This window comes from Branchiostoma lanceolatum, chromosome 10, assembly GCF_035083965.1.
Source record: "Branchiostoma lanceolatum isolate klBraLanc5 chromosome 10, klBraLanc5.hap2, whole genome shotgun sequence".
NCBI lineage: Eukaryota > Metazoa > Chordata > Leptocardii > Amphioxiformes > Branchiostomatidae > Branchiostoma > Branchiostoma lanceolatum.
This window is the reverse complement of record NC_089731.1, coordinates 19,208,311-19,231,265: the sequence shown is the minus strand read 5'-3', so window position 1 is coordinate 19,231,265 and position 22,955 is coordinate 19,208,311. Positions and strand designations below refer to the sequence as shown.

At 40.9% G+C, this 22,955-nt stretch overlaps 1 protein-coding gene across 3 annotated transcripts in view; it reads left to right on the top strand.

Moving 5' to 3' along the window:
• Positions 1-22,955, top strand: part of LOC136443262 (neuralized-like protein 4) — a 131,740-nt gene that overhangs the window by 79,179 nt on the left and 29,606 nt on the right. For all 3 annotated transcript variants that reach the window (XM_066440429.1, XM_066440428.1, XM_066440426.1), the window contains exons 18-19: positions 1,726-1,854; positions 10,084-10,251. In XM_066440429.1, the coding sequence (XP_066296526.1) occupies positions 1,726-1,854; positions 10,084-10,251 (297 nt within the window). The remainder of the gene's footprint in view (positions 1-1,725; positions 1,855-10,083; positions 10,252-22,955) is intronic.

The window sequence follows — 22,955 nt, the reverse complement described above, 5'->3', positions numbered from 1 at the left end:
CTTAGCATGGAATGCATGTAATAAACTGGATAAGATCTGGAGTTCTAGTATAAGCAACAATCTTAAGATACAAGTCTTCCGTACTGTAGTTGAGCCAATTTTGCTGTACAGTGCTGAAACCTGGACTTTGGCTACTCGCTTGGAGAAGAAACTAGATGGAACTTATACTTCACTTCTACGCAAAGCACAGAACTTGAGTTGGAAACATCACCCAACTCTTCAGACCATTTACGGTTCTTTCCCCCGGGTGTCACACAGACGTAGACAGAGAAGGGTCCATTTTGCTGGTCACTGCCTTCGGGCAAGTGAGGAGATTATCTCCTCACTCATTCTGTGGAGGCCCCGGGGAAAAACACACTTCAGGAAGCTGACCTTCCTGAGGGCTCTGTCCAGAGACACCGGAATTCATATGGAGGACCTGAGTGCGGCCATGGCAGACAGGATGGAGTGGTCGGCGGTTGTGCATGGACTTGCCCCGTCACCCCTGGGGGTCGATAGATGATGATGAAAAAAGATTTAGGACTAACACAAAAGAAGAAACACTTTGTCTTTAACAGCTACAAGTAAGGAGGCTGCTGAGTAAGGTGTGATAATGGGGCCCGTTGAATGCAAAAGATGCAAAAAGGGATTTTATGAGATGAAAGTGACTTTTGGGGAAGATTGCACATGCACCATTGTACATGTGTGGTGTTGTGAAGCACTGGCATCATCAGTTTAAGTGTGGTCGGACATCAATGGAAATAGCTCTGCACCCCAGCTATAGCCCGCCATTGATGTTCAAGGCATCATACAGCAAGGACCATCACATAACCTACGGCGTCAAGATCAGTGTTGGTTCTGTGGAGATAATGGTTTTGCACCATGGAGTCCCCTGTTGCTCACACTTTGCAAAAGCAGGAAAGAAAGGCACATGTGATCACAGGCTCTTCTGGCCATGTGCCCTGAGAACCAGGAAGAGTTTTCAACAGACTAATCATGCAGGGCAAAACATGGGTCCTTTGCTATGGTCCTGGGAGCAATGGCAGCATTATGACTCCTTAACAGTGACATTATTCCTCACTGCTGTAGAAATTTTTGGAATGCCATCAAAACCATGATGCATGGCCTTCTAGTAGTATCCGGTATTTTGATTAAACTGCTGCCGGGGTCCCTGACACAGGGGTGGGCAGCAGCCGGCTAGTCGTCACACCCCTCTTCCATGCAGCTCTGTCCAGGGGGTTAACGCTGGTCAGGCCGCACACCTTCATGAAAAGAAAAAGCCCTCGTTCACAACTGAGTTGCCCAGACAGAGGCACTGTCCTGTGGCTATGGAAGCCTTGCTCAACCGAAATGGCACCATAGCACCATAGCTTTGCCAATGTGAAGTAAATTTAGGAGGTCATGGCTTCATTTTCATGCCTTACTCCACCTAGTAAGCAGCTTTGAAAGAAAATATGTTATGTATATTGAGAGCTCAAATCTGCAAATACCATGTGGCCATAGAGATATTTGTCATGATTATTACATGGCGTAATATCAGCTTCTGACCTCAACTAGCATTAACAGGGGGATTCTGTATAGAACATGCTTTATCCTTTTATTTATAGTATTCCTTTTGGGAAGAAATACATGTATGCAATAAATATCCTTATCATCAATGTCCTTCCCTTATTGAACTTCAGATCTGCATGATTTTGCAGACAGAAAAGTAAACTGTAAAGGAAAATGAAGTCACCTTTTCTCCAGGATATGTATGCAGTGGTGGACCTGTACGGGCGGGTGGAGCAGGTCACAGTTATCAGCTCATCTTTCTCCGACCTGACCGAGTCTGACAGGCCCCCTTCTATCAGTTCAACCAGCACAGAGTCTCTGGAGGTAAGACTTATAATTATTATTTGAGAATATCATGCTGTTCCAGTTATTTATAACATTAGTTTACGTAAAACCGGGATTTTTTTTATACGATTTAATTGAAACCAATCTGGCAGAACAATAAACCATCCTTTTTTCCTGTTATTCTGTCAATATCATGGATTACCTTTGCACTAATGCTATATGTATGTTATGTTTTGTCTCTAGTCGTGCTGATAGTATTGTAATTTGAAACTAAATGCAGAATGTACGGTGCTCTCGGACAGCTGCTAACATTTTTTCGGGAGAGAAGATTCGTCATTAATATCTTGCCGCTAATTAGCTTTTATATAGCAGCTATTGTGCCTATCTTGACTTGGACCCCGTTCATACTAAATCGGGCAAATCGCGAAATCGCCCTGAGTCGCAGTCCTTCACACCAGGGGTCGAACGAGCACGAGTTGTAAAATCGCGTCCAACAGCTTGATCAACGGCGGACGCGTTATTCGATTGTCACCACTCTTACTGTTGTGTTCAATGACCTTCTTGTACTTCATCTTGAGGTTTTTTACCTTTAATAGTGCGGCATTACTTCCATGTTTTCGCCTCTTTGGCCAACTCAGGCAGTCGCCATTTCAGCGTACACGCTCTGGTTTCGGTGGGATCCCTTGAGTTTCTTCTGAATCCCCACATCCCCGAAGATGGTCATCAGTCATGCGTTTTCGTCATTCCATAAGCCAAAATCGCAGCCAGATTCTGACATATTTCCGCCGAATTCGGCGTGATATTCCAACAAGCTAGGAGGTAGATGAACATCGTATAATGAGCGGAAAGACAAGTGTTCACAAGTCGGAATGCAGGCAAATCGCGAGTAAACCACCTCCAGAGGTGGTTTCGCGGAAAGTTATTTCGGGCGATTTCAAATGCGATTTGGAGCGTTCATACTAAGCCACATTATCGCGATTTCGCGATTTGCGCGATTTGCGCGATTTAGTATGAACGGGGTCTTGAAGAGAGTGCCGTAAAAATGGTAATACCACTATGTTAAATGAATGTGTTTCTGCTTGTGCTAGGAGCAAACTTTCAGGAAAATATCGCCCTCAGTCCACTATATATATCACACATGACATTCAGACAAAAAAGTGTTCCTCACAAACCTTTGTCGTCTGCAGAATAGCAGGATTCTGGGTAATGAATATGGTGGCTTGCAAGATATTAATGAGGAATCTTCTCTCCCGAAAAAATGTCAGCACCTGTCCGAGAGCACCGTCATTCTGCGTATGGCGGACGGTAGTTTCAAATTACAATATTATGGTATCAGCACGACTAGAGACAAAATATAACATCTAGCATTAGTGCAAAGGTAATCCATGATATTGACAGAATAACAGAAAATAAAGGATGGTCTATTGTTCTGCCAGATTGGTTTCAAGTAACTCATATCGAAAAGATCCCGGTTTTATGTGAACTGATGTTGATATATAGAAAGCAATTTTTTCAACACAAAAAGTTGGACTGTGCAGAGGTGAACTTTCATGATGATACTGCTCAGGATAACTAAGAATCCAAATTCTCAGCACGCGTCACTTTCAGGAAGTGTGATGTGAAAGGAAAAGGAAAGGAATCTCGAACCAGTTTAGCTCAAATGAACTCAATGAACAGATGAGCTACTCTTCCACTGGTCGTGACAGAGGAGACAGACGCTATGTACAGTATTTACAGGTTCATTGTACCGGGGAAATTCCCCTAGCTCTTTTCGACAAGCACAATGAACAGTGGACCACGGCTTAACGTCCCGTCCTAAGGACTGCGATCTTTAACGGTAGCGTGCATGTCGGGTGAGCGACACAGCCGGGATCGAACCCGGGGCTTCTAGTTCCAGAGGCAAGATCTCTAACCACTGGACTACGCAGGCTACTGTAGTCAAAGGTGGTAAGAAGTCTGTACTGGCCCCATCTGTGTTTGATTTGTGTGCCCTGATATGTATGGAACATCGGGGTCCACAGTTATCCTGATGAAGACCAGAGATCTGTTCAAAGTTAGTGAGTCAAAGTTTTTGTATTTGAAGAAGGTTAACGTTGAATCATTTTCTATGTATCAACACAGATGAACTAGCAGATGACGCTGTTCATGCTTGTGTGTTGTGATTTCTTATCTTCGACCTCAGGTTTTGACACAAAGTTTGACCAAATAAGTACGTGGGACATACACTAATTCAACAATACCAGGTAGTGCTCTGTGATGGGTGACTGGAAGAAATTGTCATTAAGGTATCAGTAGAAAGGACATTACATAGTTCTCCTTTATGAAAACCTTATTTTTAGTGATTCTCCACGAGTTGATATGAACAAAAAGCTGGGTGTACTTTAGGGTGTGCCAAAAGTATGAAGTTGAACCAAAATGGAAAAGAAAAGGAACGAAATGAAAACAAAATGGAAATAAAATAGATCGAACTAGAAAGGTGATATTTGCACGAGCAAACACAGCATATTTCACCCATTTCCCTTTCCATGCAAAAACTGTTTCAAAATCACCCCTTTGTGAAAATTAGAACATTCCAAAAACTAAACTATATTACAAAGTCAGAGCAGTCAGAAATTGATCTTTTCCAATTTGACACCCTGTGCAAGTATGCATGGATTGGATCTTCCAGGCACCCATATTTTTACAGGACCATTCACAAGATTTCTTCTGCGGAAGAATTTCAGCAATCCGAAAGTCCAGAAAATTTTGTATTGTGCTGCAGACCGTTCTTTGGGACCAACTCAAGTTGTGCAAAGGTAGTATACACAACCACTTTTGGGGAGATGAGTCTTTATGTACTCTTGGTGTAAGTGGAAACAAGCTATTGCTATATGTATACCTCCGTCAAAAACAGTTCTTAATGGGCCAAAATGGCCGCACCCGATTGGCTGACAATAATGGGGACTGACATCTCTTGAGCTTTTTTTGCTCTGAAACTTTTTTAGAGCGGGCCAAAGAAAAAGGCAATGCATTCTTTGTTGAAGGCTTCATCAACTGAGTACAGTTTATTGAGGAGGAGGTGGATTTAGATGCTGTGAGAGCGTAATGTTTTCAGTCAATGCGGAAACGGGAGGCGCCGCATAGCATTACCTCGTTGGTGGGAAGGTGTGTCTTGTTGCTGACAGGCAGCCAATGCACGTGTAAAGCAAGGCACGTATATCTGTGACAGGTTTCCCATTGTGTTGGCTGCATGCTGTACAACTGCATGATCTTTTGTAATAAAGACTTAAAATGCCCTTCTTTTACTACCCTTTTCACTTACAATTTCAATCATTTTCACACACAAGTACGGAAGAGACAGAACTCTTCACTAGTCAACTTGTAGTAGTTGGATTGTGGCACAAGCTCCCTGCCCTTTAGTTTTTGTCCTGAGCATACATGCAGCCATTACATTGTATGGTGGAAAACCTGTCACAGATATACACATGTGTACGTACCTTGATTTACATGAGCCATCTCTGTGCTGCTAGCGCTATTTTTGAGGGAGGTGTTCAAAATAGAACAGGGGGTTCTATATGTTTGATATGGTGTTCGACAAGATCGGTCTTTTGAATTGACTTGTACTATTTCAATTCGATTTTGGAAATTCACCAGTAATTTGAAAGGCCCGCTCTCATTGGGTGACCAAATCAGTCAATTAGACTATATATAATGGCCTCCGATGGTCAGTATTGACCATGGTGAAATCCTAATTCACAACAGCCCTACAGCATCGACTATGGCTAAACAGCCCTATACGAGAATGGCAGTCTCTGCCACTATTGCATACAGAATTACTCTCCAAGCAGAGGTTGGCAGGGGAGGTCGTCACCGTTTTATCATATGCCCCGTTTTTTATGTCCGCAAAAAAACGGGGCATAATTTTTTATTTTATGATAAAACGGTGACGATCTCCCCCACCAACCTCTGCTTGGAGAGTATACAGACTGATGAGACTGGAAACAAGAAATAAAAGAGCTAAACAAACTAAGCACTTACTGCAAAATCAAAGAACAATTTTGTCTCCAAAACTGTCTTTCATCCATTCAAATCAAGTCTTCTAGAAATAGCATAAGGAAACTAAGGATTAGTGCGCACTCTTTACAAATCAAAAAGGGCCGACACTACAGCACACCAGCCAATGAGAGACTACAATGTATGTCCAACTTGTCATAATGATATTGAGAAGGAATTCCACTTCATAATGGATTGTCCAACCTATGAAAATGACCGACAGAAATTGTTTCAATCGATTGTATGTACATGTAAGTCCGGTAAAATGCTCCCGCATACCAAGACAGAAATATTCAATATGATATTATCATGCCCTGTTCATATATCTACCTAATATTTATGTTACAGGCCTCTATGCAAAAACGAGACAATGTTTTACATTCCTTACACAGAATACTATCATCATTAATAATACATTGAATAATGTTTCAGAGCTTTGGAATGCACATTATTAGATTGATTGTATCCACTGTTATTCCACTGGAAGGTCTCGACATAAGCAAGCAAGTTATTCGTTATTCATGTATTAGATCAGTCCTTTAAACTTGTTAGATGTTGGAAATAGCCAGTTGTTATGTATCTACAATGTGCCATACATTGTACCCGTTACAATTGTCACGCAATAAAGTTTTTCTTCTTCTATATGGTCAACACCATGTATGGTCATATGAGGAATGTAGCAAGTCATCTCCCCAAAATACCCACAAAAAAGATCATATTTGGAAGTGGTGCACAGGTATGCCAAAAGTGCTAAAGAGGTTCTTTAAATATCTGTTCAATGTACATTGTACCCCCATGGCAAATTTCAGGTCATTCGGCTGTAATTCCAGGGCACAGGAGGCCAAAATATACAGTTTTGTTCTGAAAATGGCCTTAAACGCCTGGGGGTATGTACCCACTCTAGCTATATACCAGCAAAAGGAACAAGACTTCGCTAACCTCATTCCTCCATGAAATATTTAGAGCTTTTATTGTAAATTTCTTGTTTCATCTTGTCTCATGGATAATGGAAATAAGACTAACTAGCATAATCTATCCTAAATAATGGTATTCTCTACCAAAATCGCACTTGTGAAAGTCCTTTCAGTTGACAGAATTTACATGCTTACATTTCATCATAAGTTATGCAAATGACTTCAAAATTTGTATAATCTATGTACTATGTAACCTGTTACTTGTACTTGCAATTAGGCCACAGCAAGTAAATTTTATGGTTGACATCCTCCGCAGACTCCAAAACTAATGAGATAGCAAAAAAACAAGAGCTTTTAAAAAAAGCTGGCGTTTCGGCTACGTTTATGAGTGTGAATTGTCTTTTCCCTTTACTTGAAGTAAAATCTGCCAGAGGAAGTCACTCAAGGGCTGTTCAGTCTATAAGAAAAATTGTCATTTTGGGAAATGAGTACTGTTTTAATATAGAGAAAGGCAGATTGGGGAAAGCAATTTTGAAGTTACGTCACTTAACTTAAGTGCTTTTGAAAAAGCTGGTCTTGGCCTGCAACTTGTACTTATTTGTAAAATGTACAATAGGCTCATTATAAAAGCTATCAATGTAATTATGTACATGGCACGCAATAAAACATAAAATTTGAAAAAGCACCATTGAATCATCAGCACTATGGTAATTAAGTGAAATAGAAGTTCATAACAGCTAAGGTTCTATCTAAAATGACTACCAAATGTCAAACAAATCAACAGCTACCTCATCCGTATTATTCTGGTTTCCGCATTTACAACGTTTCTTTCTTATTTTCCTGGGTAATTTTGCTAAAATTCATGAAAATTCCCATAGTTTTGTGCCGAGCGGCGCCACTTTCCACGTCCGTGTTGTCTGAATGAAGTCGATACTGAACAATGGAGCATTTGCTACTGTAACAAAGGATCGCTGTTTTGCAAACAACATCAAGAGCCTCTGTTTACATCGGGGATAGAAGTTTAGTGGCGAGTGTTTTGCAAGAATCATCTTACCGCGCATAGGAGCCGCTGCACGGTATTTTCCATTACAATGAACAGAAAAATTCGAATGCCGGGTTTGGAATCTATGAAGTCCTGTTCATACGACAAAGGCCTTGTATATATTAAATGAATATTTAAAAATAACAAATATAAAATATTTCTTTATTTATTAATGAAAAAATGATATTCATAAATATGATATTGATAGATTGATATAATATCAATATATATATTTGATATTCAATATCTAAAAAGAAAAAAAAAATCCATGGACGGACACGAACCCGGATCTTCTGGGCCCGAAGTGCTTCGCGTTGCCAGATGGGCCAAGCTGCGGTACGTAACCCGGCACTCTGTACGTAATGCTATAACCTCACTATATGGTATCATTTATGCCGATTTTTGGTCGTTTTCTTGACGAAATCATTTTTTTTCTTCTGCAATCTTGTGGAATAGATGTAATATGGTCATTTTTCAGGATATCAAAGTCCGAAACCACAATGCAATGATATTTCCGAACAGTTGTAGCAGTTACATGCGGTCGCCCTCCTGTGTGTCATGCAAATGTAGCCTGCCTGCCTTTTCGTGCTCCCTTGCCATATAAGGCAACGGCTATACAAGGATTTGGGAACGTATTGCCATATAAGGTCTTATTGTGTGCGACACAGTGTTGAACCAAGCTTCCTTCCTGCCCTGCTTCCTGCCTGCCTGCAAGGTAAAAGCCAGGACATTGCGTTCCGGCGCGAAGGCGCCGAAACGCAAAAATAAGGCGGGCAAAAAAAAACAAGATTCCTATATTTTCAAATTTTGAGATCATAAATCTTGTTAAACAAGAATTGAGGCGACAAAATATGATACCACGACCAATGGTTTTTTTATTCCTGTAGTCAACCAATGAGGTTTCATATTATTATATAAAACCTTGATTCAACAGTAAACATGTCCTTGTAGATGTGTATACATCTCAATAGACTAACTATAGCAAATGCAGAAAAGAGATTGTTGTACCAACATCTGAAGCAACTACACTGGGTATTCATATGCGATGAAACACCTTGTGTATACAGCTCAATTAACTAGAACCAAGGACATTATATAATGTCCTTGCTAGAACAAATGCAGAAAACAGCTTGTTATACCATCATGGGCAGGAACTACACTGATTATTCATCTATGAAACACAGACTGTCAACATTAAACTGTCCTTGAAGATGTATACAGCTTAACTAGAACAAATGCAGAAAACAGCTTGTCATACCAACATGGGCAGGAACTACACTGGGTGCAGTGAAACACCTTAGACTGTCAACGTTTACGACGTATTTGCCAATTTTTGGCATGTTGACAATTAAATTTCTTGGGGTTTTTTCAAAATCAGGCGAAAATTAATGAGCGTGCTGATGTCATCCATAAAAATTACTTGCTGTGGCCTTAGCCTCCGAGCAAGAACCTGCAATAAACTTTCTCTAAATCAATTATGGATGATTTACACTTTATTGTGTACACCTCTGTCTAATGTACCTGCAAACCGAATATCATGGAAATCTGATTTTAACAAAAAACACCCCTGCAATTTCCAGAGTAATCTAACAAAAACATCATGCATGTGAAACTTTTTGTAGAGAGCGATTGGCCTTTCAGTTCCACACAATTTTATGGCATTTTTTACAAAATTGAAAGAAAAAAAATGTCAGTCCAGATATTACTTTCAGTTGTTTTCCTGTTAAATGAAGGTTAAGAGAATGTATTCTGTTGTTTTGTGGATTGTTTTGGTGCTGTTTTTCGGTTGTATTGGGTTTTTCAGCATTCAGGCCCTTTGTTCCATTTTGTTTGATTTCTTTCCATTTTGTATCTTCAGTGCAGCATCTTCGTTACGGATTGTCCCATTGGTGAAGAGCTCACCGCGAAAAACGCAAACGTAAAACCATGCGAACATTTCAGCATTTACAGTAGTTCAGGAAACAACAGCTAAGGTGTTAAAATTAAAAGATTAAATTTTATAATTATGTTAGAATGTTACAGGTCTTGTCACAATCATGTGCTAGTTTGATAAGTTTATATGATAATAGCTTACTTTCCTTAAGTGTATATGGTGTCGTAAGGCAAGTTTACGGTAGTTCCCTTAGCCACCTCATAAAGAACATAATAAAGAAGTTGTGCATTCAGTGTTAACGTTATAGGAACCAAACATGCCTTGTAATTGTGACATCATATACATCTCAGGGCAGGTCATCAACCCTATAGTATAATTATAGCTTTGATGATTTTATTCCCTTCCAGTTGGATGCAGAATGCACATCATTAGAACTTGTCTGCATGGAGTTTCACTGGAATCATGGCAAAAACATCCAACTCATCAACGACAACATGACGGCATGTCGGACAGCAAGCTACAACCAGGGTATTGTGGTCAGTCGCAGGCCACTGCCCCGTATGCAGCTATTCCAGGTTTGTCATGATTGGAACGTCTTCAAATATGTGCACTTTCCACCACCGCCATTTTGTCCAACTTACCGACGAATCATCAAATGCATTCAAAAGTTCTGAAGTTTGTTGACAGTCCATTTATGGTGATTTTTCTATGACGCTTGATCCCCATGAAGCTTCCAAGATCTTCCAATTAAACTGTTGATTCATGTATCTCTTTGCATTCTATGGCTGGCTTACTTGTATTTCAGGTAGGCTACCAGAAATTAGGGGGATTTTGATAGGCTTGCTTGACGATGGAAATTAGAGAAAATGATGTGAATATGTTGAAAATTAGTTACAGATGTCAATCAAAAATCTGGACCTTTTTGATAATCAACCAAGGCCATAATTGAATTTTTAAGAATGTCCCCCTCTTAAAAGAATGGATTCTTCCAGCGGTGTATGGACCAACAGTATCATGCAAATTTCAGAATGTAAACAAGTAGAATCTTGCTGAAGATCTACATTTCTTCTGCGGAAGAATTTCCGCAATCCGAGAGTCCAGACAATTTTTCATTACGCAGCGAACAGTTCTTCGAACCAACTCAGGTTTTGCAAAAGTTTCGCAAATTTCTGCTAAACGTACCGCAAATTTCTGGTGCGTATTTCGTGACCAGTACTGTAACACTGACACATACCACCATTAAAAAAATGTTGCTAAAGAAAGGATACACAACCATTTGTAGGGATTTGAGCATTTGCGTACTCTTGGTGTAAGTGAAAAAAAAGTTATTGCCATATATATTATGTATGATTGTATGTACAAACAAAGAGGAATATAGAGCAATAGATTAATGTCGAAAAACACCACCAGAAAAGACATAGATTTTGAACCTTCTCAATTACACATACATTGTAACTTCATTAGGACACAACATTAACACTAGAAAGGCAACATTTGCGAGAGCAAATACAGTATATTTTTCATCTCCGTCCCAATGTCCCCCCGTTCCATAATTACGCGCCACCTACAAGACAACTCACACGCCAGCTGCACGTGGGGCTTGGGGTCACTGACCTTTAGGTTGTGTTGTTAACGTTCGTAATTGTGAGAGCTTCTTCTCGAGAAATTACAGACAGTCGAGCGCCGCCGCGTATCTTTAATTAGCCTTTGGAGACCCTAAATCTAATGCGAGAGCGCGGAAAAAAAACAAGAAGGGCCGAAAAACAAGATGCCTAGATTCGAAATATAATAGTCGACGACACATGTTGGGTCACAAATTGAATGAGAGAACACAGTGTGAAACTAACAATTCTTTTATTCATAATGAAAACAGCAATGATTTGAATAAATCAGTTGAAGTTGAACAGCAGTTGTTGTCCTGTCCTGTTTCTTTCCATATCCCGTTGATTTTGTAGGCCTGCAGAAACATAGTATATTAAAAAGGCAAAATTAGTTGCTGATTAACTCTTTGCATGCATTACTACATTTCTACCTATGCTTTAGAAATCCTAATGAATAATAGCAATTATTCAAGAGCCAAATATGGACCAAAAATGATAGAAATTTTAGAAAAACACATATTTTCCCAACAAATATGAATAACCAGAAACGAATAAATGATCATTATCCATGCAGAATACATGAATGCATTCATCTTACACTCCCCTTTCCCAGATTTTATTTTTTTCGTACATGGTACTTGATCCAAAACAGACTAAAGAACGGAACTTTTCGTACCTCAAAAACAGACTTGGGCCTAGGAGCTTCAGTTGTGACAGCTGTATTGTCGACCTCCATGCGGATGAAACACCTGAACTACCTGCAGGCCGGAGTAAACCTCAATCCCTCTCCCAATCTTCTCGTCATTGCAGAAGAAATGCACTGTAGCTGATCTTGACAAGACTTGCTTAAAGTTGTACGGCCGAAACTCACTCGCCGCTACAAGTCTCTCGTACAGTTGCGCGAACGTCAGCTCTCCCTGACCAACATCGAGAGCGTACCAATCAACAACAACGTTGCGGCACATGTGTTTATTTTTGCATTTCGCGTGACAAGTTTTACGTTAATCTTACCATATGCGGCACTGTCGTAACTCTTTGGTCATAGTTACAGGAAGCGGAATTTCTTGGTTTTTTCTCTGGGAACAGACCAAAATCAATGGGCGTGCGGACGTCATCCATAAAGATTACTTGGTGCAGCCTAACTTCAGTAGGACACAACATTAACAACACAAGGGAGTAGTGAAGTTGTGCCTGTCTGCACCTGGCAGATTAGTGCTCCTAATTAAATTGACTATTTCAACCAATCAGGTCGAGTTTGATAAATCCATGGATTTGTTACAACGCGTTCTCTCATTGGCTGACCGAATTACCGTAATTTCTCGATTAAAGTACGCACCCCAATTAAAGTATGCACCCCTGATTTGGGGCTAGTTCCAGACAAATTTTCAGAACTGAAACATAAAGTCAAAAACCCCAAATAAAGTATGCACCCCTTCTCCACTGATCTTGAACAAATTTTGAACAGGATGAAATCAAATTTATTGTGTTCCTCCTATTATCTCCAGGTCATTTTTCTTATATCAAGGGCTTCTACATAATGCCATTCCTTAGATTCATAAAAGATTCTCTTGTTTACTCTGCCAGCATCGTCTCTGCAAACTTGAGGATTGCCTACGACAAGTTACAAACTTCGCAAATTGGCAGGTATTGAGCCATGCATTGTTGCACCGCAGCTGGGTACCTGGTTTGATTAAGCAAGGGTTTGAGGTCCTTTTCCAATTTGTCCGGGCAATAACCTCAAATAAAGTACGCACCCTGACCTTAGCAATGACTTGTGGTGCCTTTTGAATTTTGAAATGTTTAAAAAGTGCGCACTTTATTCGAGACAATACGGTAGTCCACCTGGCTATATGAATAAAGATGTGACCATATATGGCAACACCATATATGGTCATATGAGGAAAATAGCCTATCTTCTCCCCCAGAATACCCTCCAAAATCGTATTTTGATGTGATGTATGTCAAAAGTGCGAATGGGGTTCTTTGAATATTTGTTCAGTGTACCTCCATAGCAAATTTCAGGTCATCTGGATGTATTTCCAGAACACACACTGGGCGAAATGGTCACGGATCCCGGCAGATACCACGGCATCCGTCAAATCTTTACGTCACGGATACGAAAGATTCCGAGCAAATGCGAACAAACCCCAGATCCGTGAAGGATACGACAAAATACCCTACGGATGTGACACCGTATCTGCTCGGATAACGGATACACTAAAGATACGATGTCGTATATGCTTGGATCCCTGACTGACAACGGATACGGATAGGTCGTTTGCACGAATCCTTAAATAAAAACATATACAATATTTGAGAGATTTGAAAACTTGTCATTAGAATTTTCTGTATTCATAAAGACCATTAACAGGTTCGCTGGCCCACTTTATCATACTAGTGCGTTGTGGCAATCTACGGATCCTAGCAAATCTCTTCTCCGTATTTTCTACGGATCCGCTGGCCCGATCAACGACTGGGGATCCTAGCAAATACACCATTCACATTTTCGACGGATCTGCTGGCCCTATAAATGGCTGGAGGTCCTAGAAATTTCCCTTCCGTATCTTCTACGGATTTGCTGGCTCGATCAACGAATAGAGATCCTAGCAAATCCCCTTTCCGTATCTTTAACGGATCCGCTAGCCCGATCAACGACTGGGGATCCTAGCAAATTCCCTTCCGTATCTTCTACGGATCCGCTGGCCCAATCAACGACAAGGGATACTAGCAAATCCCCTCTCCGTATCTTTTACGGATCCGCTGGCCCAATAAACGACTGGGGATCCTAGCATATTTCCTTCCCGCATCTTTAACGGATCCGCTGGCCCGATCAACGACTGTGGATCTTAGCAAATCCCCTTTCCGTATCTTTTACGGATCCGCTGGCCCAATCAACGACTATGGATCCTAGCAAATCCCCTTTCCGTATCTTTTACGGATCCGCTGGCCCGATCAACGACTGGGGATCCTAGCAAATCCCCTTTCCGTATCATTTACGGATCCGCTTGCCCAGTCAACGACTGGGGATCCTAGCAAATCCCCCGTCCGCATCTTTAACAGATCCGCTAGCCCGATCAACGACTAGGGATCCTAGCAAATTCCCTTCAGTATCTTATACGGATCCGCTGGCCCGATCAACGACTGGAGATCCTAGCAAATCCCTTTTCCGTATCTTTAACGGATCCGCTAGCCCGATCAACGACTAGGGATCCTAGCAAATTCCCTTCCGTATCTTCTACGGATCTGCTGGCCCGATCAACGACTGGGGATCCTAGCAAATTCATTTCCGTATCTTCTACGGATCCGCTGGCCCAATCAACGACTGGGGATCCTAGCAAATCCCTTTTCCGTATCTTTTCCGATCCGCTTGCCCAGTCAACGACTAGGGATCCTAGCAAATCCCCTTTCCGTATCTTTATCGGATCCGCTGGCCCGATCAACGACTTGGGATCCTAGTAAACCCTTTTCCGTATCTTTTACGGATCCGCTGGCCAAATTAACGACTGGGGATCCTAGCAAATCCCCCGTCTGCATCTTTAACAGATCCGCTAGCCCGATCAACGACTAGGGATCCTAGCAAATTCCCTTCTGTATTTCATACGGATCCGCTGGCCCGATCAACGACTGGAGATCCTAGCAAATCCCCTATTCGTATCTTATACGGATCCGCTGGCCCGATCAACGACAAGGGATCCTAGCAAATCCCCTTCCCGTTTTTTCTACGGATCTGCTGGCTCGATCAACGACTGGGGATCCTAGCAAAACCCTTTTCCGTATATTCTACGGATCCGCCCGCCCAGTTAACGACTGGGGATCCTAGCAAATCACATTTCCGTCCCTCTTCGGATCCGCTGGCCCAACTAACGACTGGGGATCCTAGCAAATCCCCCGTCCGTATCTGTTACGGATCTGGTGGCCCGATCAACGACTGGGGAACCTAGTAAACCCTTTTCCGTATCTTCTACAGATCCGCAGGCCTGATCAACGACTAGGGATCCTAGCAAATCCCATTTCCGTATCTTCTTCGGATCTGCTGGCTCAATCAACGACTGGGGATTGTAGCAAATCCCCCGTCCGTATCTTCTACAGATCCGCTGGCCTGATCCACCACTAGGGATCCTAAAAAATCCCATTTCCGTATCTTCTTCGGATCTGCTGGATCGATCAACGACTGGGGATCCTATCAAACCCGTTTCCGTATCTCCTACTTACGGACAGAAATGATTTGATATATATATTTATTTGGCTGTAGAAAAAGTACAGACAGGGCTACTCAGCCCGGGTTTAGGAGTACCTTAACTAGCCGAAGACATCATGAGTTTTTTAAAACAACACTGACGCAAGCAATATCAAAATCACAGTGCTCTCAATATTTCTTTTTGAACGTCTTTAACAAAGTTAACGCTCTACAAGTCACCCACAATCCCATGATACATTAGACTGCTGTACATCTTGCGAAAAAGAAAAAGGCTTTTTCGTGAACCTACAGGGTCCTGAACCTTAGAAAACAACACGGAACTAGCAATTTTGTAATCACCGTTTGGTGGTTGTCCATATATTCGGTCGTGTTTTAAAACCCTTCAACTGCGCTCTCAATATTTCTTTTTGGACGTCTTTAACAAACGCGTTCTACAAGTCACCCACCACTCCATGATACACTAGACTACTGTATATATTGTGATATAAGAAAAGGTTTTTTTGTGAACCTGCAGGGTCCTGAACCTTAGAAAACAACACGGAACTAGCAATTTTACCGTTCAGCGGTTGTCCATATATTGGGTCGTGTTTCAAAACCCTTTCAACTGCGCTCTCAATATTTCTTTTTTAACGTCTTTAACAAACGCGTTCTACAAGTCATCCACCACTCCATGATACACTAGACTACTGTATATCTTGTGATATAAGAAAAGGTTTTTTGTGAACCTATGAGTCCTGAACGTTAGAAAACAACACGGAACTAGCAATTTTCTAATCACCGTTCGGCGGTTGTTTATATACTGGGTCGTGTTTCAATACCCCTTAACTGCACTCTCAATATTTCTTTTTTAACGTCTTTAACAAACGCGCTCTACACGTCACCTACCACTCCATGATACACTATACTACTGCATATGTTGTGATATAAGAAACGGCTTTTTGTGAACCTACAGGGTCCTGAGCCTAAGAAAACAACACGGAACTAGCAATTTTCTAATCACCGTTCGGCGGTTGTTTATATACTGGGTCGTGTTTCAAAACCCTTTAACTGCGCTCTCAATATTTCTTTTTTAACGTCTTTAACAAACGCGTTCTACAAGTCATCCAACACTCCATGATACACTAGACTACTGTTTATCTTGTAATATAAGAAAAGCCTTTTTCGTGAACCTACAGGGTCCTGAACCTTAGAAAACAACACGGAGCTAGCAATTTTCTTGTCACCGTTCAGTGGTTGTCTATATATTGGGTCGTGTTTCAAAACCCTTCAACTGCGATCTCAATATTTCTTTTTGAACGTCTTTAACAAACGCGTTCTACAAGTCATCCACCACTCCATGATACACTAGACTACTGTATAATTATATTGTGATATAAGAAAAGGTTTTTTTGTGAACCTATAGGGTCCTGAACCTTAGAAAACAACACGGAACTAGCAATTTTACCGTTCAGCGGTTGTCTATATATTGGGCAGTGTTTCAAAACCTTTCAACTGCGCTCTCAATATTTCTTTTTTAACGTCTTTAACAAACACGTTCTACAAGTCACCCACCACTCCATGATACACTAGACTACTGTATATATTGCGATATAAGAAAACGTTTTTTTTTGTGTGAACCTTTGAGTCCTGAACCTTAGAAAACAACACAGAACTAGCAATTTTTCCGTTCAGCGGTTGTCTATATATTGGGTCGTGTTTCAAAAATCTTCAACTGCGCTCTCAATATTTCTTTTTTTAATGTCTTTAACAAACGCGTTCTATAAGTCACCCACCACTCCATAATACACTAGACTACTGTATATATTGTGATATAAGAAAAGGTTTTTTTGTGAACCTACAAGGTCCTGAACCTTAGAAAACAACACGGAACTAGCAATTTTACCGTTCAGCGGTTGTCTATATATTGGGTCGTGTTTCAAAACCCTTTAACTGCGCTCTCAATATTTCTTTTTAAACGTCTCTAACAAACGCGTTCTACAAGTCATCCACCACTCCATGATACACTAGACTACTGTATATATTGTGATATAAGAAAAGGTTTTTTTGTGAACCTATAGGGTCTTGAACCTTAGAAAACAACACGGAACTAGCAATTTTACCGTTCAGCGGTTGTCCATATATTGGGTAGTGTGTCAAAACCTTTCAACTGCGCTCTCAATATTTCTTTTTTAACGTCTTTAACAAACGCGTTCTACAAGTCATCCACCACTCCATGATACACTATACTACTGTATATATTGCAATATAAGAAAACGTTTTTTTTTGTGAACCTATAGGGTCCTGAACGTTAGAAAACAACACGGAACTAGCAATTTTCTAATCACCGTTCGGCGGTTGTTTATATACTGGGTCGTGTTTCAATACCCCTTAACTGCACTCTCAATATTTCTTTTTTAACGTCTTTAACAAACGCGCTCTACACGTCACCTACCACTCCATGATACACTATACTACTGCATATGTTGTGATATAAGAAACGGCTTTTTGTGAACCTACAGGGTCCTGAGCCTTAGAAAACAACACGGAACTAGCAATTTTCTAATCACCGTTCGGCGGTTGTTTATATACTGGGTCGTGTTTCAAAAACTTTAACTGCGGTCTCAATATTTCTTTTTGAACGTCTTTCACAAACGCGCTCTAGAAGTCACCCGCCACTCAATGATACACTAGACTACTGCATATGTTGTGATATAAGAAACGGCTTTTTGTGAACCTACAGGGTCCTGAACCTTAGAAAACAACACGGAACTAGCAATTTTACCGTTCAGCGGTTGTCTATATATTGGGTCGTGTTTCAAAACCCTTTAACTGCGCTCTCAATATTTCTTTTTGAACGTCTCTAACAAACGCGTTCTACAAGTCATCCACCACTCCATGATACACTAGACTACTGTATATATTGTGATATAAGAAAAGGTTTTTTTGTGAACCTATAGGGTCCTGAACGTTAGAAAACAACACGGAACTAGCAATTTTACCGTTCAGCGGTTGTCTATATATTGGGTAGTGTGTCAAAACATTTCAACTGCGCTCTCAATATTTCATTTTTTAACGTCTTTAACAAACGCGTTCTACAAGTCACCCACCACTCCATGATACACTAGACTACTGTATATATTGCAATATAAGAAAACGTTTTTTTTGTGAACTTATGAGTCCTGAACCTTAGAAAACAACACGGAACTAGCAATTTTACCGTTCAGCGGTTGTCCATATATTGGGTCGTATTTCAAAACCCTTTAACTGCGCTCTCAATATTTCTTTTTTAACGTCTTTAACAAACGCGCTCTACACGTCACCTACCACTCCATGATACACTATACTACTGCATATGTTGTGATATAAGAAACGGCTTTTTTGTGAACCTACAGGGTCCTGAGCCTTAGAAAACAACACGGAACTAGCAATTTTCTAATCACCGTTCGGCGGTTGTTTATATACTGGGTCGTGTTTCAAAACCCTTTAACTGCGCTCTCAATATTTCTTTTTTAACGTCTTTAACAAACGCGCTCTACACGTCACCTACCACTCAATGATACACTAGACTACTGCATATGTTGTGATATAAGAAACGGCTTTTTGTGAACCAACAGGGTCCTGAACCTTAGAAAACAACACGGAACTAGCAATTTTACCGTTCAGCGGTTGTCTATATATTGGGTAGTGTTTCAAAACCTTTCAATCGCGCTCTCAATATTTCTTTTTTAACGTCTTTAACAAACGCGTTCTACAAGTCACCCACCACTCCATGACACACTAGACTATTGTATATCTTGTGATATAAGAAAAGTTTTTTTTGTGAACCTATGAGTCCTGAACGTTAGAAAACAACACGGAACTAGCAATTTTCTAATCACCGTTCGGCGGTTGTCTATATATTGGATCGTGTTTCAAAACTCTTCAACTGCGCTCTCAATATTTCTGTTTGGGCGTCTTGGTCTACGCGATACCGATTACTTAATGATGTACTAGAATCCTGTATATGCTGTGATATTACAATAGGTTTTTTTGGACTTCTACGGTGGCCTGAACCTTAGAAAACAACACGAAACTATATACGACACCGCTTAAGGGGGATTTCAGTGCGTGAAAACTTCTTCAACTGCGCTCTCCACATTTCTATTTCCACGTTTCCTTTTGAAACGCGCTCTACCAGTACTCCGTTTCTAGACATACTAGAATCCCGTACCCCGCGCAGGACAGACAAAGCGTTTTAGCTTATATATGTTCCGGAAGGTTACATGAAATGTTCCCTTTTTCTGTATCAGAACAAGTAAAATGTTAAATACTACGTACATGGTTCCACAGTCGTTGATCGGGTAGGCGGATCCGTAGAAGATACGGAAAGACTTCAAAGAGGATTTGCAAGGATCCCTAGTCGTTGATCGGGTCAGCGGATACGTAGAAGATACAGAAAGGGGTATGGTAGGATCCCCAGTAGGATCAGCGGATCCGTAAAAGAGGTGGAAAGAAGATTTGCTAGGAGCCTTAGTACCTGATTGAGCAGGCGGATTCAATACAAAAAAAAAACCTAAGCCAATGTTATGTTATCGGTAGCTTTTATCAATTAGGCGCAGCCTGCTATGCATTTAGAAAACATTGCGACATGTTTTATGATAATCTTTCTATGAGTGCCTTCAAGTTTAAACAAGGAGGTCTACATATAAACTCATTGGTTAAAGCAAGGAGGTTTTATATAAACCTTCTTGGTTAAGGAGGGAGTGCTTCCCTTTTACTTTATAGGTTGTAGAGAGTTGCCGGAAATACTGCGTTTTTCTGTTCCATAGACCGTGGTAAAATAATCTATCATTTTACGGTGTTTTTTTTTTCGGTACACACTACATACTCAGACCAATACATGCTGTGTTTTCGCAAAACATACTTCTTCAGCAGACCTCGTTCTTTTAGCTTACATGAATTCACAGAAAGTTACAGGAAATGTTATAATAATTACATTTCGTTATTTAGTCATTGTAAGAACTTGGAGGAAATAATGGCAGTGAGTGTTTTCTAGCGTTTTTATATTTTGTTGTGGTTGGTTTAAAAAGACAGGTCGAATGCGAATGCAAATTTATTCACTGTGAAGTTGTAAAAACAACAAAGCGACAATGGGAAGTAACCTGGGGGATGTCTCTTGGGATGTCATGTGATCGGACATTACCCAATGACAGACAAGAGTGGGTTTTTCAAACCTAACGAATATGCAAGCTGAAGAAGTATTTTGTAGGAAGTCTGTTCGAAGACAAGTCATGAAAGAAGCTCGGACCCGTTTCACTAGGACACAAGTTATGGTCAAGACTTTGCTTTTGCCGCCTGGAACCCCGACGGGACGAACACGAAGATAGGACATGGCCAGACTTCTGTACCAGAGTCGGTTGGGGCTCTTGTATGGCGCACGACACAGCCACAGGAAAGGGAATCACGACCATTTGTATCGTCCTGACCATCGCAGCGAAGCGGATTATTACTCCTGCGAATAACAATGTTTCTTGTATGACGCACCATCGGGATTGTGGATTTAGCCTTGGTCGACCGATAGCTCACTGACTGACAACTCGGATCGCCAAGTGTAGGTCTGCGGGATGGACTGCTCAAGCTGCCTAACGAATTCTCTGCGGGCCCCGCTAGGTGTCTCACCCGGGGTAACTTGGACATAGCGCCGAATCGTGAAGAGCACAGACAATGTGAATTTGATCCTCCTGTCGACAACATCAAGTACAGTTTTGAAATAAAAAGACAAAGACCTACATTTTGTATTTGCGTGTATGTGTAGAAAATTCGGGGGAATTCAGGTATCGCATCTGCTAAGTATTCGGAAAAATCCGAATAATTCGCATCTGTGTATTTGTTGCAAATACGGAGAGATTCACGTATCGGATTTGGTTAGGATCCTGGAAAATCCGAAATTCACATCTGCACATTCGTAGCACATGCTGAGGGATTCAGGTATCGGATTTGGTTAGGATCCTGGAAAATCCGAAATTCGTATCTCCGCATTCGTAACAAAAACGGCGAGATTCAGGTATCGGATTTGGTTAGGATCCTAGAAAATCCGAAATTCGTATCTGCACATTCGTAGCAAATGCTGGGGGATTCAGGTATCGGATTTGTTTAGGATCCTGGAAAATCCGAAATTCGTATCTGCACATTCGTAGTGTATACGGGGGGGTTCAGGTATCGGATTTGGTTAGGATCCTGGAAAATCCGAAAGTCGTATCTGCACATTCCTAGCAAATGCTGGGGGATGCAGGTATCGGATTTGTTTAGGATCCTGGAAAATCCGAATTGCGTATCTACGTAGTCGTAACAAATACGGAAGGATTCAGGTATCGGATTTGGTTGGGATCTGGAAAATTTGAATTTCGTCCATACGTATGCGTAGCAAAAACCGAGAATCGGCTGCCGAATTTGGTAAGGATCCGGCAAAATTCCGGCGTTTTAGCGTGGCCCAAGGTAAGGATGCGAAAAGTTTCCTACGAAACCTGTCATCGCATCCGCGAAAAATACAATTTTCGGATTTGTCCGCATCCAAATGGTTCAGATTCAGGGATCCGAAATTTCGGATTTGTAACAGATCCGAGTCGTATCTGTTGGTATTTGCTGATATTTGCTCGTATCCTTAAAGAATACGGAAAAATGACGGCATGGATATGGGTGTATCCGAACCTATTTTGTCCAGTGACAGGAGGCCAAAATGTACGTTTTTGGTCAGAAAAACGATTTGACAGGAGGAGGAGGAGGAGAAAGAAACATTACAAAGTTAAACACAATATGTACCGCCCATACCATAGTATGGGCGATACATAAACATGAAATGCAAAATTAATATTCGACAGACATGCAGCCACTCTCTAATTGGTCGCACGGATAATTATGACTGCCAAGCTGTCATTGGTTGAACTGCTAGTTGTGATGGACACAGTCTGGATTGGTCAGATGTATTATTCCATATTCTCATAAAATCTGTGACGGTGATCTTGAAAGTTATTTTTGAAGTATTTTGGAGGATACATATTTATCAATCTATAGCCTTAGCAACTTCATTATTTTTCAGTGTGTGAGTGAAATATATTGACATGTTTTTTCTCAGGTTTCTTCTCCTTCTCATGTCATTTCATTTAAATCGATTCAACCAGGTCATTTTTCAGCCAAACGACCTGAGATTTGGCATGGAGGTAAAGAAGGCAAATACTCCGGGGCCCAGATTTTTTTTCAGTTTTTTGACATTTTTATGGAGTTTTTTGGGGGGCATTTTTAGGCAAAAAGTATATTTTGGGCTCCTGGGCCCTGGTATTACAAGCAAATGACCTGAAATTCGGCACAAGGGTGCCTTGAACATGTCCCCACAGCACTTGAATCACGTTTTTGGTATTATACAATTATGTACATGTATATCACTTCAAAATGCCTCATTTTGGGGACTTTTGGGCCTATTTTCATACAAAAACGGGCCAAAAGTGCTATCCCCATGCCACGTTCT